The sequence below is a fragment of the Bactrocera oleae genome, chromosome 6 (assembly GCF_042242935.1).
Source record: "Bactrocera oleae isolate idBacOlea1 chromosome 6, idBacOlea1, whole genome shotgun sequence".
In the NCBI taxonomy this organism is placed as follows: Eukaryota; Metazoa; Arthropoda; class Insecta; order Diptera; family Tephritidae; genus Bactrocera; species Bactrocera oleae.
Window position 1 is genome coordinate 28,758,665 of NC_091540.1, and position 26,332 is coordinate 28,784,996.

The following is a 26,332-nucleotide window of genomic DNA, read 5'->3' on the forward strand; positions in this document are numbered from 1 at the left end:
GGCTAAGTTCCAGTGTAACCGAAAATTGATACTCTCATATGGATCAAAGGTGGGAAAATACCTTCAGGTGTTGGAAAACTTTACATTAAAAATGTTGCGCAAAAATTAAACATTCAGAAACCGCATGGATTGCAAACAAATTTGGTATATTATTAACTTATATTGTATGTCAGACTCAATATATTATATTAATATCGATCTAGTTAAGTCAAAAGAGATATGTATATAACGGGTGATCCATGTAGAGGTACTTTTTCCAACAGTCATCACGCGTGAGTCGTGTCAAGCTGTCATGTTATTTTTGTTCAGTATTGTTTGGCATTTCATCATGGAAAGACTTAACGCCTAAATAACGTAACCGTCAATGGTGACCGTTAACGCGCCACGATAACCGACTAATTGATGCCTAAAATTAAAGGTCGTGGTCTCGGCGACATTTGGTTTCAACAAGACAGCGCCACTTCCCACAAATCGCATCAATCAGTGGATTTATTCAGAGAACACTTCAATAAGCAGATAATTTCACGTTTTGGGCTAGAACGAGTCATCGAAAATTGGACTTAACGGATGGACCACTTGAAAGAGACCTTACATATTGACCGATATATACGGTATAAAGCCAACAGGAAGTTTAAAATTTTATTCATTTTGACATCTAAAAAAACTATATTAGTTATATGGGAGCTATATATGCGGTGTAAAGTCAATTGGAGGTTCAAAATTCTTTATATTCATTATATGAGGGCTAAGTGAAGTGTTGACTCGATTCTACCCAATACGAACAGACAGGCATACTATTATCATGAACATATTTTCTCTGTATTTAAGTAAAATAATTCAAAGATTGACTGAGTTTTATCTCGATATGTTCATTGTAACTTAATTTGCGTATTGGAAAGTGAAAGAATCATAAGGAATTTATAATATTGTTCATATCATAGGAATTTATTTCATAATTGTTATGGCGGAAGTAGGCGTGTTTTTATCTGATTTCGTCCATTTTCACACCGTAATATCGGAAAATCAGGAGAATGTTCTGAATTAGGTTGAAATTGGTCAATTAGGTCTTGAGATATGGATTTTCACATAAAGGTGGGCGGTGCCACTCTCACTGTCCAACCTTGTCACGGGCTACTATGAAGCTATTCCGTATAGTGACATACATATGAGTAATTTAATGCTTCTTGTGTAGTTACTTAATGACTTATCGCACATTTAGTAGTTTCAACACAACCATTATATGGAGAGTGGGCGTGGTTACTATCTGATTTCACCCATTTTGGAGGTGCTGGAAAGAATCATCCTCAGCAAGTTTGTTTGATATATGTATGTAGCTTTAGAGGTTGGTAAGATATATACATTAAACCTATTAGGTGGTGGAGCTACATCCCCTTTTCAAAAAATTTCACCCTATATAGAAACATTACCACAAACTCTCCATTTCCTTGCTGACAGTAGTTATCCAAAATGCAGTTTAAATAATTTACACTTTGAGTGGCGCAGTCTACGATATCTATAGTTTTAAAATATAAAGCACAAACGACTGAAAAAGAGCAAAACGCTTCGAAAATTTTAAAATAAATTTACATAAGAAGGCATTACTGAAAATAGTAGATTGCATTGACGATGTTCGAAACACTTCCCACGGCCCCTTAATTTTATTTTTACTGTTTTAAAATTGTAGCACTTGAGTTGAAAACCATATTATGGATTTTTATTCCGATATCGTCGTTGCTCCTTAATTTATATATATATTTTAAAGTGAAAAAATTATGTGATCAAAAGTAGGCGTGGTTTTGGCCACAATTCCGCTTATTTGCGCAGCGTACCATAAAGATGTAAGATAATTTCTTATACCACTTTAAGTAGTTACCAACATAACTTCATACATTAACTCTTACTTACCTAGTTATTTTATTGCCATTTCTTCCCCAATTCCAAAAGATTTTTGACTCTATAATGGAACGTAATATAATGTGTGACTTCGAAGACAAATCTGCTGTTTTCGTTTGCTCAGTAAAAAAAGAAAGAAGTTCGAGGCTTCCGTAAACCTTATTATAGCCAAACACATAAGTGTCAGTACCATTTTTGTTATCTAACGATTCTAAAAGATTATTAAATATGTATTCTAGAATCTCTGATTGGCAATGTAAACAGACTTCCTCTACACGGTCTGTTTTTGCATTGAATATATTGAAGAAGCTGGCACGAGCAATATTAGCAGCTGGACCGTAATTATCAAATTGAGAATAAATCCAAACGGGTACTAATTCCTTTAAATATGGGGCTATCATGCGTTTACATTTCGATGTCAGCATTTTTTGTACTTGTTGTGTAAGTTCGCGTATGTTGTGTATCGGATCATATGAAAATTCAAGGTAGATTTTAGTCCAAAGCGGTAAAATGACCACAAGTTCCTCGACATTCGTCTCTTTTATATCATGAATAAGCTCTTCCAAAGCCCTTTTTTTAGTAGTTGGATCTTTTTTATTGAGCTTACGAATTGCATTTTGAAGGTTTTTATTAGTAGTGCAGTCAGAAAAATGCGATATTTCATTTGGTCGATTGTTTTTCTTTGATTGTGTAGGAAATGCAATTCCAGTTTGTGTACCAAGAAGTTCGGCACTACGACGGCTGTTGGAAGGCTAAATAATAAAACAATTGTATTTTAAGTTTTTTTTTAATGCATTGATACACAAATAACATAACAAAACATAATTAATACCTAAACTAAGGATTTTGAATACATTTTTAAAATGTTTAGTTGGAATTCAATCATTTCATTTTGAACAAAAACAACAGAGTGGTGTAATTTTTTGACAAATGAAATACCACGAAACTGTATGTAATTACTAAGAAATATTCTAGGTAAAATTTTCGAGTTATTCGATAATTAGCAACGGAACCAGAGTTCAAATGCGTTTTTCTTAAAACTATAATTTTTGAACTGTGCCTGCCATTATGTTATAAATGATAATTAATAGACAAAAGCTTCGATCACGCATATTATCTATACTAATATTATAAAAAGGAAATAATTGATTGTTTGTTTATTTGAATTGAATAGACTCCGAAACTACTTGACGGATTTGGTCGTTGGGATGCTACACCATCTCCGGTGAATATAGACTATATTATATTTTAAAAAGTTATGGACCCATACTAAAACGCCAATAATGCAATCCAAGGTGTAAAAAATTACCTAAAAAATTTCTTACACTGCGAATACTATTGCCTAACTGTTATAGCTATGTCACAATAAGTGTTCTTTTATTTAAGAAATAATAATTTAAATGCCTCTCTAAAAGCTTTTTATTTGTACCTTGGTATAAATTCTTATCAAAATTCATTACCTCATATTCAAAACTGATTCAATACCTTTATACAACTTTTTGAATTATTTGATTCGATTATTTTATTAGAAATATATCACGAATTTAAAATATGTAAGTGTTAGAAAAAAGTTGCGTGGTGAGCAACGACCCCGTTGGCTAGGCTGCAACATAATATGCTATGTAGGCGTCATTGGCGCACGGGTGGGAAGTCAATTTCAAGAAATAAATAAGACGCGGTCGAGTGCGGAATTAAATATCATTACAGGTTGGTTGAGTTTCTGCCTGTAATAGCTTCTTTTTTTCACGAAAAACGTAGAAATCGTACCTTAATTTGCTGAATTTTGTCATTGTAAAGACACCGTTGTGAACAGGTGCATTGTCTTGATGAAAAGTTATTTTTTTGAGCTGCAAACCAGGTCTTTTCTTATGAATTTTTTCATCCAGCTGATCCAAAAGGCTGCAATAATATTCAGAATTTATTGTTTTACCTTTCTGCAGATAATCAATCAATAAAATTCCTATTTCATCCCAAAAAACTGATGCCATAACCTTCTTTGCTGATTGTTGTGACTTCACCTGCTTTGGAGCAAACAACCAGCTTCAGTCCACTATAAACGTTCTTGTTCAATTAGGATCATGGTGCTAGATCCAAGTCTCATCCATAGTTATTAAACAACGCAAGAAAACAGTTTAATTCTGCTTAAAACGCTAAAAATTATGCTGAGAAATTTGTTTTCGATTCAGTTTTTGATGAATTATTAACGTTCTCCATGTAAAATATGAAGTACTCGTTCGTCTGAGATGCCTATGTCAGCAATTTCACGCTTAGTCATACTTGGATCTTCACTAACAGTATTATGAACTTGCTCAATGATTTCTGGTGTGATCGTGATAAAGAAAAAGAAATTGGAGCTAGTAGTGCTATTTCTTGAGCAGAAACTTTTCAACCAACTTGATTTTTAAACATCCGATTGACTTTTCATTTTATATATAGGTTAATATGTGAAGGTATCTTACTGAAACTGTGGAGGAATTTTTTGCTAGTCTATTAATAAAACCATGTTTTTTTTATATGATTGATTTTAGATGAATCTCCAAGGATTAGTGATGGTCACCCAATGGAGATTCGTTTCAAAATTATTATTTTTTTTTTCAAATTTCATATTTAATGATGCTATGTTTTTACATTTATAAAATAAAATAATTTACTGCAAAAAAAAAAATATTTAAAATATTAGTTGTTTCATGTATCTGACTACACATAGCCCCTGAAGGAAATTTGAGTGCTATAAGGTGTGTGTTATGTGTAAGATGCTTGTGAAAAATTATTCTGTGTCGGTTTATTCATCAATAATTACAATCTCAGTATTTGTTTCAAACAAATGCAGGAAGAGTTTCTCCTGCGCTGTAGTGTTCAGCTGTTTATGTGTATGGTCAAAACACTGCCAAAAAAGAATAAAAACCGATATTATCCACACAAATTAAAATCAACAAATATCAGTGGCATAATTTAACGACTGACTTTGAGATTTTTTCACAACCTTCAAAGAATAATGTCTTATATGCTCTAGTCCCAATATCTATTGCTTCGTCTGTCTATGTGGAATGATTAGTACCGTTAGTAATTAAGCTTACTGAAAACAATAGTATTGTATATATAAAAATTTCAGTTATTAGCAATGCCTCTTAAGATTTAAAGCAGTAAATACTTATGTTGCAAAGGAGCGTAGACTTATTAAGGCTAGTGTAAATGCGTAATTAAGAATACTTGAAAGTGCCGAAACCCTGAGTTTACACTTTTGGGAAACACTGTTCAAAGTATTGCGACTTGAAACAATTTTAGTGACTAATACTTACACACCCATATGCAACAAATGGTGAATTATTACAAACATTTTCCCTAGCTCTTCTCTCTTATGAATGAGTGAATGAGAAAAAAGCAACATCCAAGTTGAACTCAACATGGCGCTTGTTGTATAACGCATTTATTTACGAATTGATTCTCTTGTTAGATATTATTAAAATTGATTTCACAATAGTGAATAATTGTTGACTTTCCATTTGCGATATACTTTCTGAAAAGATTTATTGAATCTGTTCGAAGTGTCAGAATCCAACAACGTATACATTGTGGTACCAGGTGTGAATTTCGGAGATATACGACTTTTTTATTCATGAATGAAAATGTAACCTATCTTAAGAATAAAGTAATTCTTATTATAGGTATGTAAAATTAATGTATGTATTAAATTAGATATAGTGCAATGAATTAATAGTAGATTTTACAAAAATATATTAATGTAAAATGACTATTAAAACTACTTATTTTGTGTATATATTTTCATTTGGAATTTTGGGCAATACTACGAAATATCGGTTAAGTTTTGGTATTTTCTGCGAATTTTCAAAGCTGTATCTCCAACACTATTACTGATATCAACATGAGAATTTGGGACAATATTCTAGAGATGTTATAGAATTATATAACCCCTTAACAGAAAGAATATATGTATGTTGATTGGGTCTGAAAGTGGCCATACACAACATACAGTGTACCAAAAAAAAACGTGTACAACGAGATGCTTTGAATTTGGTTCATAGTACATCTGCGTTCAATCGGTATGTGCACAAAGAAAATTTACTCGTGTATATACTTGCGTGCATATGAACCCATGTTGGCGAAAGTTTTCGATTTTTTACGATCGGTGTGCAAACAAAAATTTGGAAAATAAAAAATGACAAAACTGAAGTAATAATGAAAAGAAAAAAATAAATTTTGGGATAATTTATAGTCAAATACATAAAAATGCTATTATAAGAAATGTTTACTATAATAATAAAATACAATTCAATTATGCGCTTAATTTATGATTATCCATTGAACGACGATCATAAGATGCATGGATAACATGGTACGAAACTCATTGATTCGAAAGAGCGCTCTTAAAATGCGCATTTTTATAACCTTTCATAGTGGCAGCTTCGTTTTCCTGGTATACATATACATACATATATTTATGTGTTGTAAAAAAAAATTACTAAACAGTAATAACCAGATTTATTTATTAAATATTAGATTTAGAAATAAGACACATGTTGGTCTTATATAGTAATTTGTATATATATAAATATATGCATGAATGGTTTTATTCAAAAATAAATTATTAAAAATTAACTTACAAAAATAGTTGATCGATATATAATATGTATATGCTAAGAATACTCTAAAACGAATAATACAATTTGAGAATACGTTCAGCATATACAATACACAAAAGAAATGTCTACGTTATCAACAAGCAACGCTCAAAAATCTAAAGCCAAGAAAAAAATACAACAAGATTAAAGACCAAATACATAAGTACACCGGCTGCTGATCATGTGTATTTTTTTGTACTTGTCTCTGCTTATCATTAATTTTTGTTTTACTTATACATTTTTTGATAACAAATCTGTGCAAATAAAAACGAAGAGTGTGTAAAAGAAATACAACTTTGTGTTCTTGTTCGTAACAGCTCGCTGCTACCTATTTCTTCATTTCTTTTTATTTTGAAACTCTTTTCAGTGTTGCAACGGCGCTCGGTTTCAAATGAATATATACGATTCGTTCAGAAATTTGAATTTTGTTATCTTTATAATGGAAATATTTTGGGAAATGGTGAATAAAAATAAAAACAAGAAACTTAAAAATATGTAATACCATTTAGCAGTATTAAATGTAACAATATATATAATTGATTTTTAATACAACTGGAATACTTTTACTTTTTTATATTTAAAATTTTTATTTAATTTTATTTAAAATCAGAAATACAGTTAATTCATAAATGTTTTGTAATATTTACAAAAATATGGCTTAAAAAATTTGTTTTGAATATATTAACAGCGGTTATTGAACACATTTTAATGAATTATCGAGTTTTCTGATATACATATATTATATATTATATTTTACCCACAAAGGATTTTTTTTTTTTTAATTTGGAGTTTTAATTACCATTTTGTACTGCTAAGTAAAACAATACTCTGCAATAAAATCCAACCTTTCTAAAAAAATATATATTATATATATATCTCTTTAAATAAAAGTTATAGACATATCTAAAAATCAATTTAAAAAATCTAATCTCACAAATAACCTATTGGTTTCCTATTTTATTTCTGCGGAATTCTTAGTGGTAGTTCGTTGTTTTCCTTGTCATCTGTTCAGTAGCTCATGAACTTTCAGTGCTGCCAAATTAAACCATAAGATCATGAGCTCTCTCAACAAGCAAGGAGAGAAATTTCGGATAGTTTAAACAATGGTGACAGGGATGAAATGATGCGAGACTATTTCTGCGGATATATTTATATGGTAGTTCGTTGTTTTCCCTGTCATCTGTTCAGTAGCTCATGAACTTTCAGTGCTGCGAAATTAAACCATAAGATCATGAGCTCTCTCAACAAGCAAGGAGAGAAATTTCGGATAGTTTTAACAATGGTGACAAGGATGAAATGATGCGAGACTCTTTGAATCGAGAGAGAGCTGTCAAAACCCACATTTTTTGTAACATTTGCCAATCATGCTACTGTCGAACGAAAATGGATTGGGTATTATAAAAAAAACTTGTGGGTATTTTGCATATCGATATTATTTTTAGGTGCCCGAGTAGGCCTATATAACGCATATACATCCCTATATACTTGTATTTATATTATACATTTTTAAAAAATCATATAACATAAAAAAATAGCATATAAATAAAAAAATTATAACAAAGAAACAATACAAGTCATAATAAAAGATCATGGTTTTATAATGAACGTTTGAAAATAAATTAACAAATAAAATTTAGTTGCACGTTATTTAAAAGTATTTGTGTCGTTCCTTGAAATTTCGTTTCGTACTGCTTTTGTTAGCTATTTTTAGCGGGTTTATTCCTGGCATCCCGCCTTTTTTGACATCAGCTGTTCGAAATTCCCTGATTTTAATAATCAAATCGAAAATGAGATAGTCTCGCATCATGTCATCCTTGATGGTGACACAAGCGTGCCGCGTATGGCTACTTTAACCGATTTATAGCGTAGATGTCTCAATTATTTAAGCGATGAATTCACCGAGAGTATTACCCAAATTGCGCAAGACTCACATATTCACTGCTAAAGCAATGAGTAAGAAAGGAATGAAACATCGCACGTACACAAGACTTTCGGTTAGAATTGTCAATTTGGCCTTAATGACCGATTCACATACAGCTTTCCCCGCTTTGCTTGACAATTCATATTTTAACAACAAAGCGAAGAAAGCAAAGGGTAGGTCAGAATGAACGCCTTGCTTTCCGTGCTACTCGTTAATTACAACGACGAATGTTGTTTGGTAAAGCGTAAAAATATGAAAGTTGTCCAACATATTGCTTCGCTCTGTTGCGTTTTGCTTCGATGTGAACATACACTTCCAAGAGCGTACAGCAAACTTTTCTGTCAAAGCAAAGGTCTGAAGCAAAGCGAAGTTTTATATGAATAAGCAGGATTGCGAATTTTTTTCGTTCAAAAATTTTGGATTATATTTTATATTGTATATATGGGGTTAAAAATTAAAAATAAATTTCCGGTATGAGGTGATTAAAAACTTTTTTTAATCCGGTATGCTGGATTAAATTTTAAATTAATCTCTCGTAGGGCTGTTGCGTAATTAGCCGGGGATTTAACCGATATTTGGTTTGCATGGTAAGTTTATCAGAATTGGATTAATAACTCAAACAGTCACCGACATTCCTCCCTTCCGTACGTCAGCTTCTACGACCTATCTTATGAGAGCGCAATGTAAATAAATGAACAGTCACCACTGCTTCTACCGTCCGTGAGAGAGCAATATATCGATATTTTGTAGTAATTAAAAAATGAACTTGAATATATTTAAATAGGTAAACTATTTTTAATAGTTGATTTTAGTTTTGAGCTTTCACATTATGAAAAATTATAACTAAAAACTAAATGTGTGAGTACAACTGATTTCTGCATTGCAACTACGGGCATAACTTTTAACGAATTTGGTTTGAAACGGGCGGTAAGTACGGAAGGGAGGAACGTCGGTGACTGTTTGTGCTGTAATATTTACGTTCTTGGTAATTTCAATAAATTGCTGTGTGTGTTTTCAAATATATATATATATAATATATATATACTAGCCGACATTTACGAATTTTACGCAAAAACAACTTTGATTGAGATGTGTTTCCAGCTAATCGCGTTTTCAAAGGTTCTGGTGGCGGATTTAGTGATGATAGTGACATTTTTCCAGATGCGCAATATAAACCGGCCGATTCACCTTTGTATTTGAAAGCATGACATTCTTTATCCATACTACCAATCATGATTAGCGAATGTGATGAATAGTATATTTCAGGATCATATTCAAAGGCAAGGAGATTAAACGATACTCGTGCCAGTGCTCGATAAATTGCACCCGCTTTCGTTCATTTACTCTGTGATTACGGTTACTCGTTGACGCGCCTCTCGTTTCCTTAATGCAACAGCGCGAAGACGTTGATTGCGTTGCTCTGAATTCTATATTGCAAAAAATTCATTGTTAAAATATTATCTAGTTGATCGAATTGTGAATCTAAACCATTCTCAAACCCAATTGAATACACAAGAAAATGTTTATCAAAATCGGTCCAGCCGTTCAGGAGTTCCATTACAAACAAACGATTTGTATATGTAAAGATATATATATATTATATATATACAGTGGCTTTAAAAATTAAAATTTGGAAAAATTAAGAAAATTTCAAAGAATTGGGTAAACCCTACGTTTTTTAATCATAAACTGGTAAATTTTAGAAAAGCTTCTCCCGAATTCAGGATTATGTAGGTATGGATAGAAGAAGTTCTCCAGATTAAGGAAATATATATGTATATAGTTGCCGCTGATGTATAGTTTTTGAGACTAATTAATTTTATATTAAATAGTTCACAAATAACTTTAATTCAATACCTAATTTGTGTTCAATTCTTTTTATTCACTCAAAAACATAACCTGGTATAAAAGTGCGAGCATGTTTCCTTTGTTGGCAAATTTTTTGCAACGATCTTCTGACTATCCATTTGCTGGCTGGCTTGATAATAACTTGAGTAGCGTCCCTTAGGGGTTAATTTAGAGTTTTTTACAAGTCAACCGTTCCATATGACAAGCATCGGATTTTACCCGGTAAAGGGCTATTATTACGACGATCTAACGCTATTTGGAACGGTGAGCTTTAGGTTAAGATTGCCATCACTGGAGCAACTCCTAGTAGCAGAGTTGCTCCGCATCCTCTTGACCCGTGCTGGCATTGAGTCCAACCCGGACATGAAAGAATTTTTCTGCTGCGTTTGCGCTAAAAGACTCCATCCAAACTCCACCTCGGTTAGGTGTAGCACATGCAATGGTTGGAGCTATCTTAATATTTGCTCAGACCTTAAGATATATAGGGAATGAACCTCTACGGCCGTGAAAATTGCATCCAGTTCGCGCACTGCGCTGCCACTCCAGTCGGGTGGCCAACAAAGGACCACTAGGTCCCAAGGAGCTCAAGCAGGTAGCATGACTCCCAGTCTGATTAGTCCGTCCTCCCACCAACCTTCATCCCACTCCAATCATCGTGCGAGAACTACTCGGCAACTCCTGGTTCCTCACGTCACATCAGTCAAGTGCAACTTTTGTACTGGTGGTGTCACTTTCCGTCGTGTTCCGGCCTACGCACCACGCGTGTGTGCAGTGTGTAGTTGCGACGTGCTGCAGGAGTCTGCCCCGCAACACCCTACAGTGGCGTCGCCAAACAACACCATAGTGCGACAATCGACCCTGCGGGTAATGCAGCTGCAACAACCACCGCCTACACACCACTCTCTCACCCCCAGGATCACCACTAGACACCTGCGACAAACTCGACTACTACAATTTGCTTCATATTCCACAACAACTGATCTCTTTGATGGCGACATCGACCGCAGGGATACTAAGCTTGAATGTTAGGGTATAGCTATCCGGTCGGGCGATGTCGAACTCGAAATATTTGATATATACATCCCACCTGTTACATGTTGCCCAATAGGATATAACTCGAAGATAGGTGCGCTACTTCGTGTTGAAACCCGCGACATTCTGCGTAATGAATGACGAAGCCCCCACAAGAATTATAGACACCTAAAATAGCTCGCTAGATATTACCATCGCTAGCGGGAACCTGGCGACCTATGCTATATCTCGCATCAGACCACTTGCCTATGGTTATCGAGAAACCACCCGACTTTATTTCTATGGACAACCGCACCTTTCGAGTCGGCTTCACCAAATTTACCGAGCACCTTCGCCGCACTACCTATTGCAATGGACGTCATCGTTGACGAAGCAGCTGTCTCAACTAACGAGTGCGACACCTTACGCCATGTCGATCCCTGTGATCCCCGAATAAAGGATCTCAATTTGAAGATTCCGCAAATGGTAAACCAACATAAGCGGAAAAAATACGTAGAGCATCTGAAATCCTGCAACCGCCCCACCGGTGTAAGTAAGCTTTGGACTACTGTCGAGGATTTGTCTAATCCCAGAAAACATGACGACCAGGTTGAAATTTGATTCAATTCACATGCACCTTTCGGCAGACAACACCAAACGATGTGTTACCCGACGGCTGCGCAAAATGCCAAAAGACTGCGCGCCACTTACTTACACAGAGCACTTAGAGTCATACACGCCCCGATAGTTCAAGGCCTAAACCTAAAGTCACCCTGGGAGAGCGCTACTGTTCAATTGCTATATATCGAAACTCCCTCAACCACCAGATGGAATTTCTATCCCCCCCCCCAAGGACTGTCAACTCTGCAGAATTCTGCCGCTACAACGACAACAACATGGCAAATGTTCAAAAGTAATCGGTTATCTCTCCAACCTTTCTCTCTTCTCTACAAGGAGCTTAACACTTTCGCCCACAATATCCACAGCGACCATATTCACTAACTGGACAAAGGATTACAGGCTGGATCTAAACATTAAGGTCGATTGCATTAAAATTCAGATTGTTAATAAACCTAAGATTTCAGGTGTAACATTTGACAGCCTGTGCTCCTTCAATCCATACGACCGCGATAACTGCCAAGGTCGCTGACCACTCTTCAAATACGGGGAGTGGTCCCCGTACTAAAACCTGGGAAACCCACCAACAAAGAGGAGTCTTATCGTCCAATAACTCTCCCTTACCACGTAGATTTTGGTGGTGTTGCTGTTGTTGTTGTTGTGCTGCTGGGGCGACCTATGTTTCGCGCCTTTTTTGTCCGTCCGCGTTGATATCTGCTCCTGCCTGCTGATTTATTCTTATTGGGAATTATGAGCTATGTTGGTGCTAATGAGCTTTTTGCATTGTCCTCTAATTCGTATTTATACGAGTTTGGAGAACAATGCAGGGATGCGAGAAGCCGATCCTCCTATCGTTGGACTTGTCAATAGCTTTTGATACACTCAACCACACAACGCTACTTGAGGACATAGAACAATTCACGATCCCTCCAGGGCTGAAGCGGTGGCCTATAAACTACCTGAGCGGTCGGCATTCATCCGTACTATTTCGAGGTCAAAACTCCAAACATAGAAGAATTAATCAAGGGGTTCGGCAGGGCAAAGTCCTCTCCCGCTACTATTTAATTTATACATCTCGAAACTCCCCCAACCACCAGAGGGAATTTCCATGACCTCGTATGCTGATCACTGCACGATATTGACGTTGGGCAATCGAATCGATGGCATGTGCTCGAAAGTAAACGGCTATCTCTCCGACCTTTCTCGCGTCTTCTCTGCAGGGAACCTGATACTCTTCCTAACTAAATCCACAGCGACCATTTTTACAAACGGGACGAAGGAGTACAGACTGGATCTAAACATTTCAGTCGATGGCGTTAAAATTCTGACGTTCAACAACCCTAAAATTTTAGTGTTACATTTGACAGCCTGTGCTCCTTCACTCCTCACAAGACCGTGATAACTGCCAAAGTAAAGAGCCGCAACAAAATCCACAAATCGTTTACCGACACATCTTGGAAAAAAGACAAAAAAAAACATTGCTGGCAACTTAAAAGGCAATCGGCCGGCCGGTCTTAAACTACGCTGCACCAATATGATTGCCTGAATGTAGTGCAACGCAGCCGAAGAAGCTTCAGCCATGTCAAAACACTGCACGCCGGAATATCATAGGATGCCTCTTAATGTCCCCAATGGAACACCTACATAGTGAGGCCTGTATGCTTCCAGTTAAGGAACATAACGAGCTCCTCTCCAAGCAGTTTCGGCTGAAGCTTCCTAGGAACATCAAGAGGTCCTTCCTTGATTAAGTCGACGACATTGGACAGTATGCCGACTAGACTTCAGACGCAACGAACTTTAGGCATGCACTGCCCGCTATTCAAAATGCAGCCATCAATACATTCACCGACTCCCTCTCAGTGAATCCACCACCCTTCGCAGACGTAGAGCTCGAGGTGCCACCCTTGTGCAACTTCTTTCTGGATACTATAGCATGTTAAACTTCTACTTATCCAGAATCGACCCCGACGTACAAAATATAAGTCCGGCATGAAATGAGTCTCCTCATAACACTAACGACCTCTTTGCATGCCCAACGAATCCCACGCATCTAACACCCATTTCCCTATGGACCGACCCAGCTCGTTTTCTGGGCCTCCCGTTAGATTACCTGGACGACAACCAAACTGAAACTTACCACCCAAGCGGGGACTAGACAACCGTTACTACAACAACCGAAAACGCGAAAAGAATTTCTACACGAAAGAACTGAGGACACCCCGCCCTTGGACCGACCAGGGTTATTTTTTCTTGAAGCGCGGCCGAAAATTTTGGAGGCAACAAGGATATCTATGCGAAAAACTAATAATGAGTTATTTATTTAATGTTATTGGGCTCTTATCTTTTCTCTTTATTTTCTAGAATGCACCCTTATGTTATCGTGTAAATAAAAAGAATTAAACATATAATAGATGTTGAATATAAGTTATTTTTGCACTATTTAATATAAAATAAATTTGTAAAAAAATTTAGTGAAGTGTAAAATTCATTAAAAATCGAAGAAACACACACTTTAAATAGTTGAATGTTTGAACTTTAAATGCAAAATTCTCAAAAACTATAAGTCAGCGGCAACTATATATGTATATATAACTATATATATTCTTAATTTGGAGACCTTCCTCTACATACCCATCCCCCCACCAAGCCGACCCCTAAGGCTTTAGTATACCGTCGCAGGCTTTCGGGGATAAAATGGGTATGGGCGTATAGAGGAGATCCTCCAGATCAAGATACCGTTGTTGGACTGACAAGAGTTATTTTTTTTTTTTGAAACGCGGCCGAAGCCACAAACGCAAAGAGAATTTCTGCGCGAAAAAACCCTTGGTACACCCCGGTGTTGGATCGATAAGGGTTATTTTTTTGAAGTGCGGCCGAAGGCCGCCAACGCAAAACAGAGTTCTGCGCGAAAAGATTTTGGTACACCCCGGTGTTGGACAGACCAGGGTTATTTTTTTTTTGAAGCGTGGCCGAAGGCCGCCAACGCAAAAAGAAGTTCTACAAGAAAAAGTAACATTGTCATAGAGGATATAACATAATTCTTAACGTCAATGCTCTCTAATAGTTTATTTTTCTAGCTTTTGGATTCCTGTATTTGGGGTATTATCTGTTTTCATTTCTTTCCGTTCATTTACAAAAGTTGTTTATAAGGTAACACTGGTTATTTGACATTTTGCAACCCTTTTGTTATTGACAGAATTAATAGAATTTAACAATAAATTAAATGTTGAATAAAACTATTTTTGTACTATATAATGTAAAATAAATGTGTACAAATGAATTAGTAAAGTGTTAGTGGATATAAAAGTGAAAAATATAAGTGTTTAATTCATTTGAAATCGAAAAATGCGTACGCTAAATAGTTGAAATTTTCAACTTTTATCGTAAATATTTCGAAAACTATCAGTTTCCCACGGCTTCTTGATCTGGAGAATCTGGACGGTAAACTAAAGTTTTCCCCATTTTGGCCCCTAATTTGGGGGATGTTATTCTAAGATAATTGTTTTTGAACGGCGGCCGAAGGTCACCAATGCAAAAAATAGTTTGACTCGAAAGAACTCTGAGCACCCCGTTGTTGGATCGACTAAGATTTTTTTTAAACCGCGACCGAAGGAAGCCAATGCAGAAAGTAGTACGTCGCAAAAGAACTCTGAACACACCGCTGATGGATCGACCAGGGTTATTGTTTTTGAAGCGCGGGCGGAGGCCGCAAATGCAGAAAATAGTTCGACGCGAAAGAACTCTGAACATACCGGTGTTGGATCTACTAAGAAATTTTTGGAGGATATAACTCTCTTTATAACAATTACTTTTTTTTAACTATTTGTTTCCTGTATTTGCAGTTTCATATATTCCATTTTAATTATTTTTGTTCATTTGTAATATATAGGTATGGTAACTTAATAGTTGTTTAATACCCCAATTATGCCCGAAATTTTGGGACGATTCTTAAGTTTTTCCATATATATTCTTGATCTGCAGAGCATTTTCTATCCGCCCGTACCCATTTTAAACCCGAAATCCTGGGATGGTATTCTAAAGCCGACCCGAAAATACTGAAAGATTTATTATTGTCCACAAACGATTATGGTTCCAGTATTTGGAGCATCATCTTTCTGTTTTATTTTATTTTTCTTTGTCTGCAAAATATGTTAGTATGGTATCACTGGTGGGGAAACTTTGGTATACCATCCCACGATTTCAGGATTAAGAGGGGTATGTTTGGATAGAGAAGATTCTCCAGATATAGAATATATATAATATATATATTATAGCCGAAAACTTATAGTTTTCGAGATATTTGCATTTTAAGTTGAAAATTTCACAAATTTTATCTTACAATTTGTCAATTTATAGTTAATTTTTATACACTGAACAGGGTATATTAAGTTTGCCACGAAGTTTGTAACATACAGAAGGAAACGTCGGAGACCCTATAAAATGTATATATAAATGATCAGCATGATGAGCTGACTTGATTTAGCCATGTCCGTCTGTCCGTCTGTCTGTATATATACAAACTAGTCCCTCAGTTTTTAAGCTATCGATCTGAAATTGCACCTGTCCTTTTCTCACAAAGAAGCTGCTCATTTGTCGGACCGACCGATATCGGACCACTATAGCATATAGCTGCCATATAAACTGAACAATCGGAGTCAAGTGTTTGTATGGGAAACTCTTTCATTTGTCGAGGTATCTTCGCGAAATTTGGCACGGATTATTATTTAAGGCAACGATTTAATCTCCGAAGAAATTATTCAGATCGGGTGACTATAGCATATAGCTGCCATACAAACTGAACAATCGGAATGAAGTGCTTGTATGGAAAACTCTTTCATTTGACGAGGTATCTTCACAAAATTTAGCACGTATCATTATTTAAGGCATTAATCCAATCTCCGAAGAAATTGTAAAGATCGGATGACTATAGCATATAGCTGCTATTCAAACTGAACAATCGGAATTTAGTGCTTGTATGGGAAACTCTTTCATTTGACGAGGTATCTTCACGTAATTTGGCATGGATTATTATTTAAGGCAATAATTTAATCGCCGAAGAAATTGTATAGATCGGATGACCATGACATGTAGCTGCCATATTAACTGAACGATCGGAGTAAAGTGCTTGCATGGAAAATTTTTTTATTTGACGAGGTATCTTCACGATATTAGACACGAGTTGTTGCTTAAGGCAACAAATTATTCTCGGCAGAAATTGGTCAGATCAGATCACTATATCATATAGCTGCCATACAAATTGAACGTTCGGAGTCAAGTTCATGTAAGGGGCCTTAGTATTTGTAAAGGGTATTATAGCTTAGGTGTAACCTAAGTTAACGTTTTTTCTTGTTCTTTTATATTACGCACTTATTATACATTTACACTTCACTACAATGTTTCTACATATTTATTTTATATTAATTATTTTAATATGTACTTTAAATAAGTATTTTATTTTACACAATTTTCGTTATATGCACAATAACAAATGGGTTCCATTCTGACAGATAATAAGTGTTGCCATATCCAAACGAGTGAAAGCAATCAAAATAAATAAAGTACCAAATTACCCTCTACAAAATTAACTAATATGCTATAATTATAATAGAAAAGGTCCAACACCAGGGTGGTCGTTATTCCTTTTCGCGTCGGGACGATTAAAATAATGGTTCATGTATTTGGGGTATAATCCTCTATTATTCATTTTAATTCGTTTGAAAAATATAAATATATATATACACATAGCCAATAAAGTCTGCCTTCACCCGACCCATTTTTTTAAGTTAAGTAAAAACACAATGTAAATAGGTAATTCAGTTCAAATTTTTGACATGTATTATATTTCTTCTTTATATTCTTAAGTTCAAAATGCAAAAACAAAAAGATATATTCCTATTTTTCATTTTTGAGGCAACGGGATTTTAGGAAATAACAAGTAAATATAGGCACCAGAAAGTCTGCGTTCAGTTAGCATGAATTAGAAATACCGTTACTTTTCATGAATTTGTTCCTTCTTTTTGCGTAAATTCTATTGTGTTTTAATATAATAAGTCGTTTAAAGAGCTCGTGACGCGTTTTAATAATATTCAATAAAATGGAAACTGGAATGGAAATAAAGTTGTGGAAAGATGGCGAAAGTTTCAGAAAAATTGGGCAAACTATTGGAAGAACGTATTCTTCTGTCCAGCGCGTCGTAAACAAAAAAAAAATACTGGAATTTTAACGTCAAAATCGCGATCTGGCTTGCCAAAGTCTAACTATTTCCGCAGTATGCTTCGGGTTATTATCTTATTGTAACCAAAACGTCGAAGATGATTCAGGATTCTCTGCAATTTGTTTCAAATTGTTTTTTTAAAATGTTCAAATATCACTTATCCATTCTGGATTCAATAAGTTCAAGCTGACCCACACCACCAGCGACTATGCAACCCCACGCCGTTCCCACGACAGTCGGGTCTACGTAACCGGAACGGACCCGGATTTATTCCGGCCAAGGACTGTCAACTCGGTAGAATTCTGCCGCTATAACAACAACAACAACATGCAACCCCACGCCATAATTCCGCCACCTCAGTGTTTAATTGTACCAAGATTTTGCTTTTCAAGGTCAGTTCCTGACTTCCGCCACACAATTTTTCGACTTTTATGACAAATTTGCTTTCATCATATTACTTGTCTCCAGAATTACGGCGACTTATGTATTTATGTATATATACATATATGTATATATAAATTCTAGATCTGGAGAGCATGCTCTATCCGCTTAGAGCGGTTTTATCCCCGAACTCGGGGGATGCTATACTAAATTTTCCCCCTTCAAACATCCGAACATATTGTTCGCCACTGTATATTCCCATTCTGAAGTCCCTCCTCGACTTGACTTTTTAGTCTTATTTAACAAAGCCTTTCTTCTCTTAAGATTTTACAGCACAATCATGATCTCGAATTATCTATTTCGACTTACTTTGGAGTTACTTTTAACTTTGAATGTACTCCTTTTGATATCCATATTTTCAATAAACTTCCACTTCGTATACAAACTGCAAGGTCTTGAAGATGTGTCGAAAAAGTTTTATCGTTATCGATGTTATCTTGGCGTTACACAAGCAAGACATTGCTTTCAAGACGCAATATGTTCACACTTTTTTACTACCAAACTCTCACTTTAGAACTAGAACGCCGACTCGATATTAACGGTGCAGAACTAGAAATGTCAAATCAGTGCTAATTTTTCTGATGCATGCAAAAGTGTACAAATGTCTTTTCTCTTTATAGTCAGCAAGTCAAGAAATTTTGTTGATATTATTGTAAAAAAATTAAGAGTTATTAAACAAGATTTTTACATAATTTCGTCTGGACCACCAAAACCAATCATATTGCCCTTCAGCAATTTTTGTAATGACGGAGTTGTACACAAATAAAATTTTACATCCTATATTGCATCCGAGAAAAATTTGTACAAAATTTATCAAGAGTATGGTTTTTAAATTTGTTATTGAATTTTTCGTCTCAAAAATGTTGTGTCCAAATTTAAAATCCATCCTAGCAAATTTTTAGAAGTTACAAGTATTTTTAAACCTGCATTATGCACGTTTTACTTCATATCTTTAATGTTTAAAACTTCAAAGCATATTCACCACAACTCACATTTTCAAAGTCAATGCCTCCCACAACTTCAAAACTGCTCCACCGATCGATTTAAAATATTGAAAACTATTTCTATACATAATTTGCAAAGCAATCCGGCAAATCTTTTTGAACTTTTTAAAATTTTTCATTTTACAGTAACAAATTAACCGATTTGTTCTTAAATGTTCGCGTTTTTCCCTTTAAAATTCCCAGAAACGCACTATTTGCTATGTATTATATTAAAATTTTTGCGTTTTATAATAGCAAATTTCTTACAATGGATTCTCCTAAATTTTGACCAATATAATTTAAACTGTTGCTTTACCCATTTTCACCTATTTTCGCGGTAATTGCATCGGTTTCTAACCCCATTTCTGGTTCAAAATCATCTATTTTACAACATCTACATATTATATGTAATGCACAACATATGAACATTGATTATCTTTTAGAGGCGTATACGGCAAGGTAAGTCCTATAACGCGCTCTAGGATGTTACGAACCTTTGCGTGTTGCTGGTTGAATCTGTGTTCTAGTGATCCTTTCCATATGAAGTATGTAAGAATGGTTCTATGCTATAACCAGAATATCCTAGTAGCCAAGACCCTCACTTACCAGCTTCATATTGTGAGAGATCATATTGTTTTGCACTGCTCATACTGAATTCAAAAACATCATGGCTTGCACCGGGCGATCCTCTACTGCTCGAATTGTCATACGAGAATCAGAAACCTGTAAATCATAGGTAGTAAAATTAAACTCGTACAATCATTGCACTTACGCTGAAAAATTATTTTCTCTTAAAAAAAAAGATGTTCGTTCACAAAGAGTTTTACCAGAGCTACTTGAGTTCCATCAAAGTGGCCACAAAAAACATTGTTTCTTTATTCATATCTATTTAATTTCAAATTATTTCAGATTTTGACCCCAGAGTTCATTTTGTTTGTTTTCTCTGCTGTTTTGAATTTAAATTCTAAATCAAATGAAATCAAACGAATAGCAGAACACCTAAGACAAAAACGTACGAATTGTCATTTCGGATCCGTATTGAAATGCCTGACAAGCATGATCTCCCACAACGCTCTATAAATAATCCTATGAGAGAACTCCTCATCCCGACCTCGAAGCTGCATGCATGTGCGCAAAAAGATCATGCAAAACTTAAGAACTCCATCTCAAATAACCGGATATTACTGACTGTTGTAAAAGCCCTAAGAAAAGGCTACGAAAGATCAAACAAGTGAGTTGCAAGACGGCTCTAAAAAGGTCCAAAACTTCCCATGACGAAGCGATGCCGATGGAAAATTGTTAACTTAGAGGAAATAGGAGAAATTGTGCCCAAGGTAAGGAAAAATAAAACACCAAGGGACGAATCCATGTATGTATAAAACCTAAAAGAAAAAAACTATGAAAGAGAAAAAAGAAGACACCAAGCCATTGCCAAATCGGCCTGATGCTCTAGTTATAGCGAAAACTAGAGACGTTTCCTAAATAAGACCTTAAGCAATTGAGCGAAAATTACTCGTGATTAAGGAAGCCTAAGGAAAGATCTTAGTCGAGCTAAGAAGAGCGCAAACAGGAAGTACTCATGAATACCTGAATGATGGATGATGGAAACGGTCGAAATTCACGACTAGGACGAAATCACGCAGAAGAAAGATATAGTCGAGGCAGGGCCCGATCTAGCTATTTAGCCGCTCCGGGCAAAGATCATTTCGCCGCCCTTTACAAACACAAAGCTATATAAGTCATGAGCTAGTTTTGTTGGGGAATGCTAACTTTACAAGTATCTACATAAAATACGTGATATTGTTGGGATTATACCTACCTATAGTATTCACGTCAGTCTATTGGACCTTCTGAAGAAGTAGCTATACGAAAGTTGATGAGTGTTTTTAGGTTAGTAAGTATACAATGTATGACTTTACAAGGAATTTCACAGATATTGATATATTTTTTTTAGATTCTTACAATGTTCTAGCAATTCATCCTTTGGTAGTTCTCTTAAGGCATATATGTTATACAAAAAAGCAAAATATTTACAGTGCTCAGAAATCTGGAAAAATCTTAATTCTAAAGAGCTTATGGCTGTATCCATTTTTTAGGAAAATAGGTACTAATCACGAGAAACTGGCAACACACGCCCTAACAATTGCCTTGCTCTCAATAAAGATATGCCCAACTCGTCTCTAACTGGAAATGAGAGCGCAATTGCTAAACGTCAAAACCTACTGAACTCAAGCAACTGTCAAAGTTCAGTAGGTCTATCCCTACTCTAAACATAATACTATGTTCGCACCGACACAAAATTTGTGTTTTCATAGACAAAAGAGGTTTTCGCTGAAAACCCCTTGAAAACTTACATTCCACTCATTATAATCAGTGCCTGCTCTAGTTTAATCGATATTTTTAGAAGACATATTTTGCCAGCCCTAAATGTCAGTTGATAATTAGGTTACATTCCATAATTGGCCTAAACGTACCCTACAAGAAACTGCTGATGGGTTCACCAATTCACTCACATTAGATATGTCAGTACTGTTAATTTACATTTGCATTTTTAAATTCAGAACTATCCACTGATTGGAGTAAAACGTATGCAGAGATATTGAGAGGAGGAGATGGCATCAAGTGAAAATTTATTTTTATATGTTAATATTTTATTATATTTTTTGTTGCATTCCTCTTTATATTTAAGTATATTATTATAACTAATTTTGATTAAAAGTTTAAAATTTATTAAAGAAATAAAAATTATATTATCTACTGCGCAAAAGAATTTTTCACTTCTAATAGTGTTTCAGTCATAACTGACAATTTTCAGCTATGACGGATTTATGGTCAGCAATGACTCTAAAAAAATAAAACAAACAAACAAAAAGAAAACAAGGCTCTTAAGAAAATGGTAGAAACTTTGTTCTGCGCGATGACAAAATTTTTTCAGCTATGACTGTCATGTTACCCATCAGATGACCGTCGCTGTTCTTGTAGGGTACATAACAAATGTAAACAAATAGATGTGTGAACTGTCAATGAAAACTCATCGAAAACACACAATGTCGGTCAGAAGGACTTGGTTCCACAATCCACAAATTGTGTTTTCAAGAGGATTTCAATTCGGTGCGAACATAGTATTAAGCGTGAGTTACACTTAGATGATTTATCGAGAAATCCGTTACAATTGGTGTCAGAAGTGAGATTATCAAATAAATTCCCAAGGCGACAATTATTTGAAAACGGCCAAGTTTAACGATCTGAAGATTCCACAACTGAAAAAGGAGCTGGAGCAACGTGATTTGGCGACAAATGGATTAAAAACTAAATTACAATCACGGTTGAGAGGAGGCGGAAAACATTAATGTTGACGAATATGTCTTTCACATGGAATTACAGGAAGAGACAACAAAAATAGAAGAAAAAGAAGAGGCTCAATGCTCGTCAAAGATGGTGGACAAAAACATGATTTTTGCTGCAATATCGCAGATGGGGAAAAAGCAGAATACGCGTATGTCTCAGATGTCAACGCAAATATCGACACAATTTAAATAGCAGGATGCACGTAGAATCCAACAAACAGCAGAGGTGTCATCACAAATGTTGACACAACAATCCCAATTGTCCTCGTTACAAACGCGGTTGGAAGAGCAGTTCGCAGCGCAAGATGTACGTACATCAGCACAGGTATCCTCACAGTTGGAAGACCAGTTCGCAGCGTAAGATGCACGTATATCAGCACAGGTGACATCCCAAATATCAGAAGCGTCCTCACAGATTTCGGAAGAGCGGGCCGAAATTGAAACTGAAATGGATGAATTGAAAGATCGTCTCCGCGAGCTACAATAAAATCGGCCAATTTTGTCAACAGCTTCTGCCAAGGTAAAACCTCCATCCTTTGATGGCACTGTTCCGTTCCACGGTTTTAAGCTTCAACTCGAAAAGACGGCATCTTCAAATAATTGGAACGCTGAAGATAAGGTAGCTGCATTGTTCGTTGCATTAAAAGGATTTGCAGTGGAGATATTACAGACCATTCCAAACTGCGAGGCGAGTGTTATGAAATCGAGTTGCGAAATCGCCGCCAGAAAGCCAATGAGTCTCTACAGGAGCTTTCTACAGAGATTGAGAGGTTAGCTCACTTAGCTTATGCACATAAATCCATGGAATATATCGAAGACACGAATATTCAGACTTTCGTCAATGGAATACGAGATAACACTACACGCTTCCCTGCATTAGCATGTCCAAAAATGACGTTTGCAGAAACCGTTTCGTATGCTCTGACACAGGAAACTGGATCTCTGCTTTGCAATCAAACATTTAAATTTCACAAAGTAGAAATAGAGGAACACACATAGGTGAACCAATTACTTGAAAAAATTGACAACATGCAGAAAGCACTGGAAAAATCTACGGAAGCGCATAAGAAAAATGATGGTGTGCTTAAATGCTTCAACTGCGGAAAAAGTGGCCATATTGCACACACCTGTAACCAGCCCAATAATCCAGTTGGACGTAAGCGCAAAGCTGAGGCCAAAGAAGACATTATAGATGTCCTATTTATGACTACAACATCAGACTGGGATCCGGAGAAGCTACGGAAATGTCAGCAAGAGGATCCAGATTTGAAAAGTGTTATACACGGATTGGAGATGAATAAACGTCCAACGAGAGAAGAAATAGCTGCAGAAAGCCCAGTCGCAAAGGCTTATTGGGCACAATGGAATAGTTTGAAGTTAGTATCTGCCTGCTTGCATCGCGTATGGGAAAGCGAAGATGGGCAAAGTTCACGAGCTCTGAAGATTGTTCCAAAAGTAAGAATTCCTGAAGTTCTCAGCGAACTGCACAACGGTCAAAGTGGAGGACACATGGGTATTACTAAAACCTCGGAGAAATTAAAACAAGGGTTTTATTGGGTTGGTTGTCGCCAATCAGTGACGGAGTGGATCACCAATTTTGTCGAGTGCATTGCTGCTAAAGGGCCGAGGTCCAGAAGTCATGATCAGATGAAGCAGTACAATTCAGGTGCGCCGTTTAAGCGAATTGCCATGGATGTAGCTAGTACATTTCCTGTCAGTAAATTAGGAAACAAATATGTTTTCGTAGTCATGGACTATTTTAGCAAATGGCCAGAGGTATACGCAATTCCTAACCAAGAGGCAGGAACAGTAGCGGATGTATTCATCAACAATTGGGTATCGAGATATGGTGTTCCAATAGAATTCTGACCAAGGGAGAAATTTTGAATCAGCTCTAATACAGGAGATCTGCCGGAAGCTGGGTATCCGGAAAACCCGTACAACTACACTACATACGCATTCCGATGGCATGGTAGAACATTTAAGTCGAACTTTGGAAGAACATTTCAGGAAAGTTGTGGACAATTTTAAAAAAGATTGGGATACCCATATATCCTTGTTCCTGATGGCTTATCGGTCTGCTGTAAATGAAACAACGGGGCAGACTCCGGCAAGGGTAATTTTTGGTAATGATCTTCGACTACCGATTGATTTAAAATTTGAAATTAACGCCAACGGAGGAAGGAATACCAAGGAATTCAATAGCCTCCTAAAAGAAGAGTTAATGAGGGATATACATGCTTTGGGGAGACAGCGCACCAAAGTTATGAGCGATAAGATGGAAGCAAAATACGACAAGGCAATAAACTCTGAGGGTTTTATTGAAGGCGATTGGGTATTGTTATATAACCCACAACGAAAGAAATGGTTATCTCTCAAATTACAGTGCAACTGGGAAGAACCATATCAGGTCGCATACAGACCATTGGAAAACCAAGGAATAAAAATGAAGCTGGTTCATCTGGAACGGCGTGCAGCGTTTTGTACCGCAAATATGTCTAATCGGGACGATCAGACTTAGGTAGAGGGCAGTGTGGCGAACACGAATACCAGAAGAAATCAGAATCGACGATAAACTGCCAGAAGCAACTAGACAGCGAATTCGTAGTTGCCAGAATGTTCTAGTAGCGAACTTTTGTTAAAAATTTACTATATAAGGCCTGCCGGATTGTGCAGCAGACACATTTCTTATTAGAGTGTTCTTATTAAGCTTTAAGCAATAAGTTGTAAAGTTGTTGGAATAAAGATAAGTGTATAACCATTAAATTGAGACTTTAATTTAACAATCCAGTGATCGAACTCAAGAGTGAGTTACAGGTAGACGATTTATCGAGAAATCCGTTACAATATTAAAATAATCTTCAAATGTGATATACGGATGTGATATGAACTCAACCGAAGAGGCTAAATTTAATATAGTGAGTAAATGTGCAAAACGTCAACCAGAGGATCAGTAAAGTTTGAATAATTCATAGACCACTTTCACATATCATACTTTCAGCATTACTCTATATATATCTTATATATTGACCGCTATATACGGTATGAAGCTAAACGGAAGTTTGAAAATATTTTAATAGATATAAGAGAGATAAGGATAATATTGACCCCATTTTATCTACTTTTGGCGTTAGTACATATTGTGACGATCACGAATTAAAGAACAAAATCGAATAGACAATAAATTACCAGTGTTGCCGTGTAAAGAGCTATTGAGATATAAGGAAGAAGTTGTAAACTCGGATAATGAGTAGTAAATCGTTAATGCAGTTCGCAGCGTAATGATGCACGTATATCAGCACAGGTAACCTCACAATTGAAAGAGCAGGATGCACGGATATCGCAGGTGACCTCACACGCAGCAGAAGTGTCCTCCCAGATTTCGGAATAGCGGGATAGAATTAAAACTGATGTGG

General features: G+C 35.9%; 1 protein-coding gene across 2 annotated transcripts in view; it reads right to left on the reverse strand.

Moving 5' to 3' along the window:
• Nucleotides 1–19,040, reverse strand: part of Ltn1 (E3 ubiquitin-protein ligase listerin) — a 51,741-nt gene extending 32,701 nt beyond the window's left edge. Inside the window, exons 1-2 of one of the 2 annotated variants that reach the window (XM_070111075.1) lie at nt 18,896–19,039; nt 1,906–2,645 (exon numbers count right to left, since the gene is read on the reverse strand). In XM_070111075.1, coding sequence (XP_069967176.1) covers nt 1,906–2,645; nt 18,896–18,940 — 785 coding nt within the window. In that variant the 5' untranslated portion in view covers nt 18,941–19,039. Of the gene's footprint in view, nt 1–1,905; nt 2,646–18,895 lie in introns of both variants that reach the window. The other variant, XM_036372837.2, reaches the window with a different exon arrangement.
• Between the last annotated feature and the right edge of the window lie 7,292 nt (nt 19,041–26,332).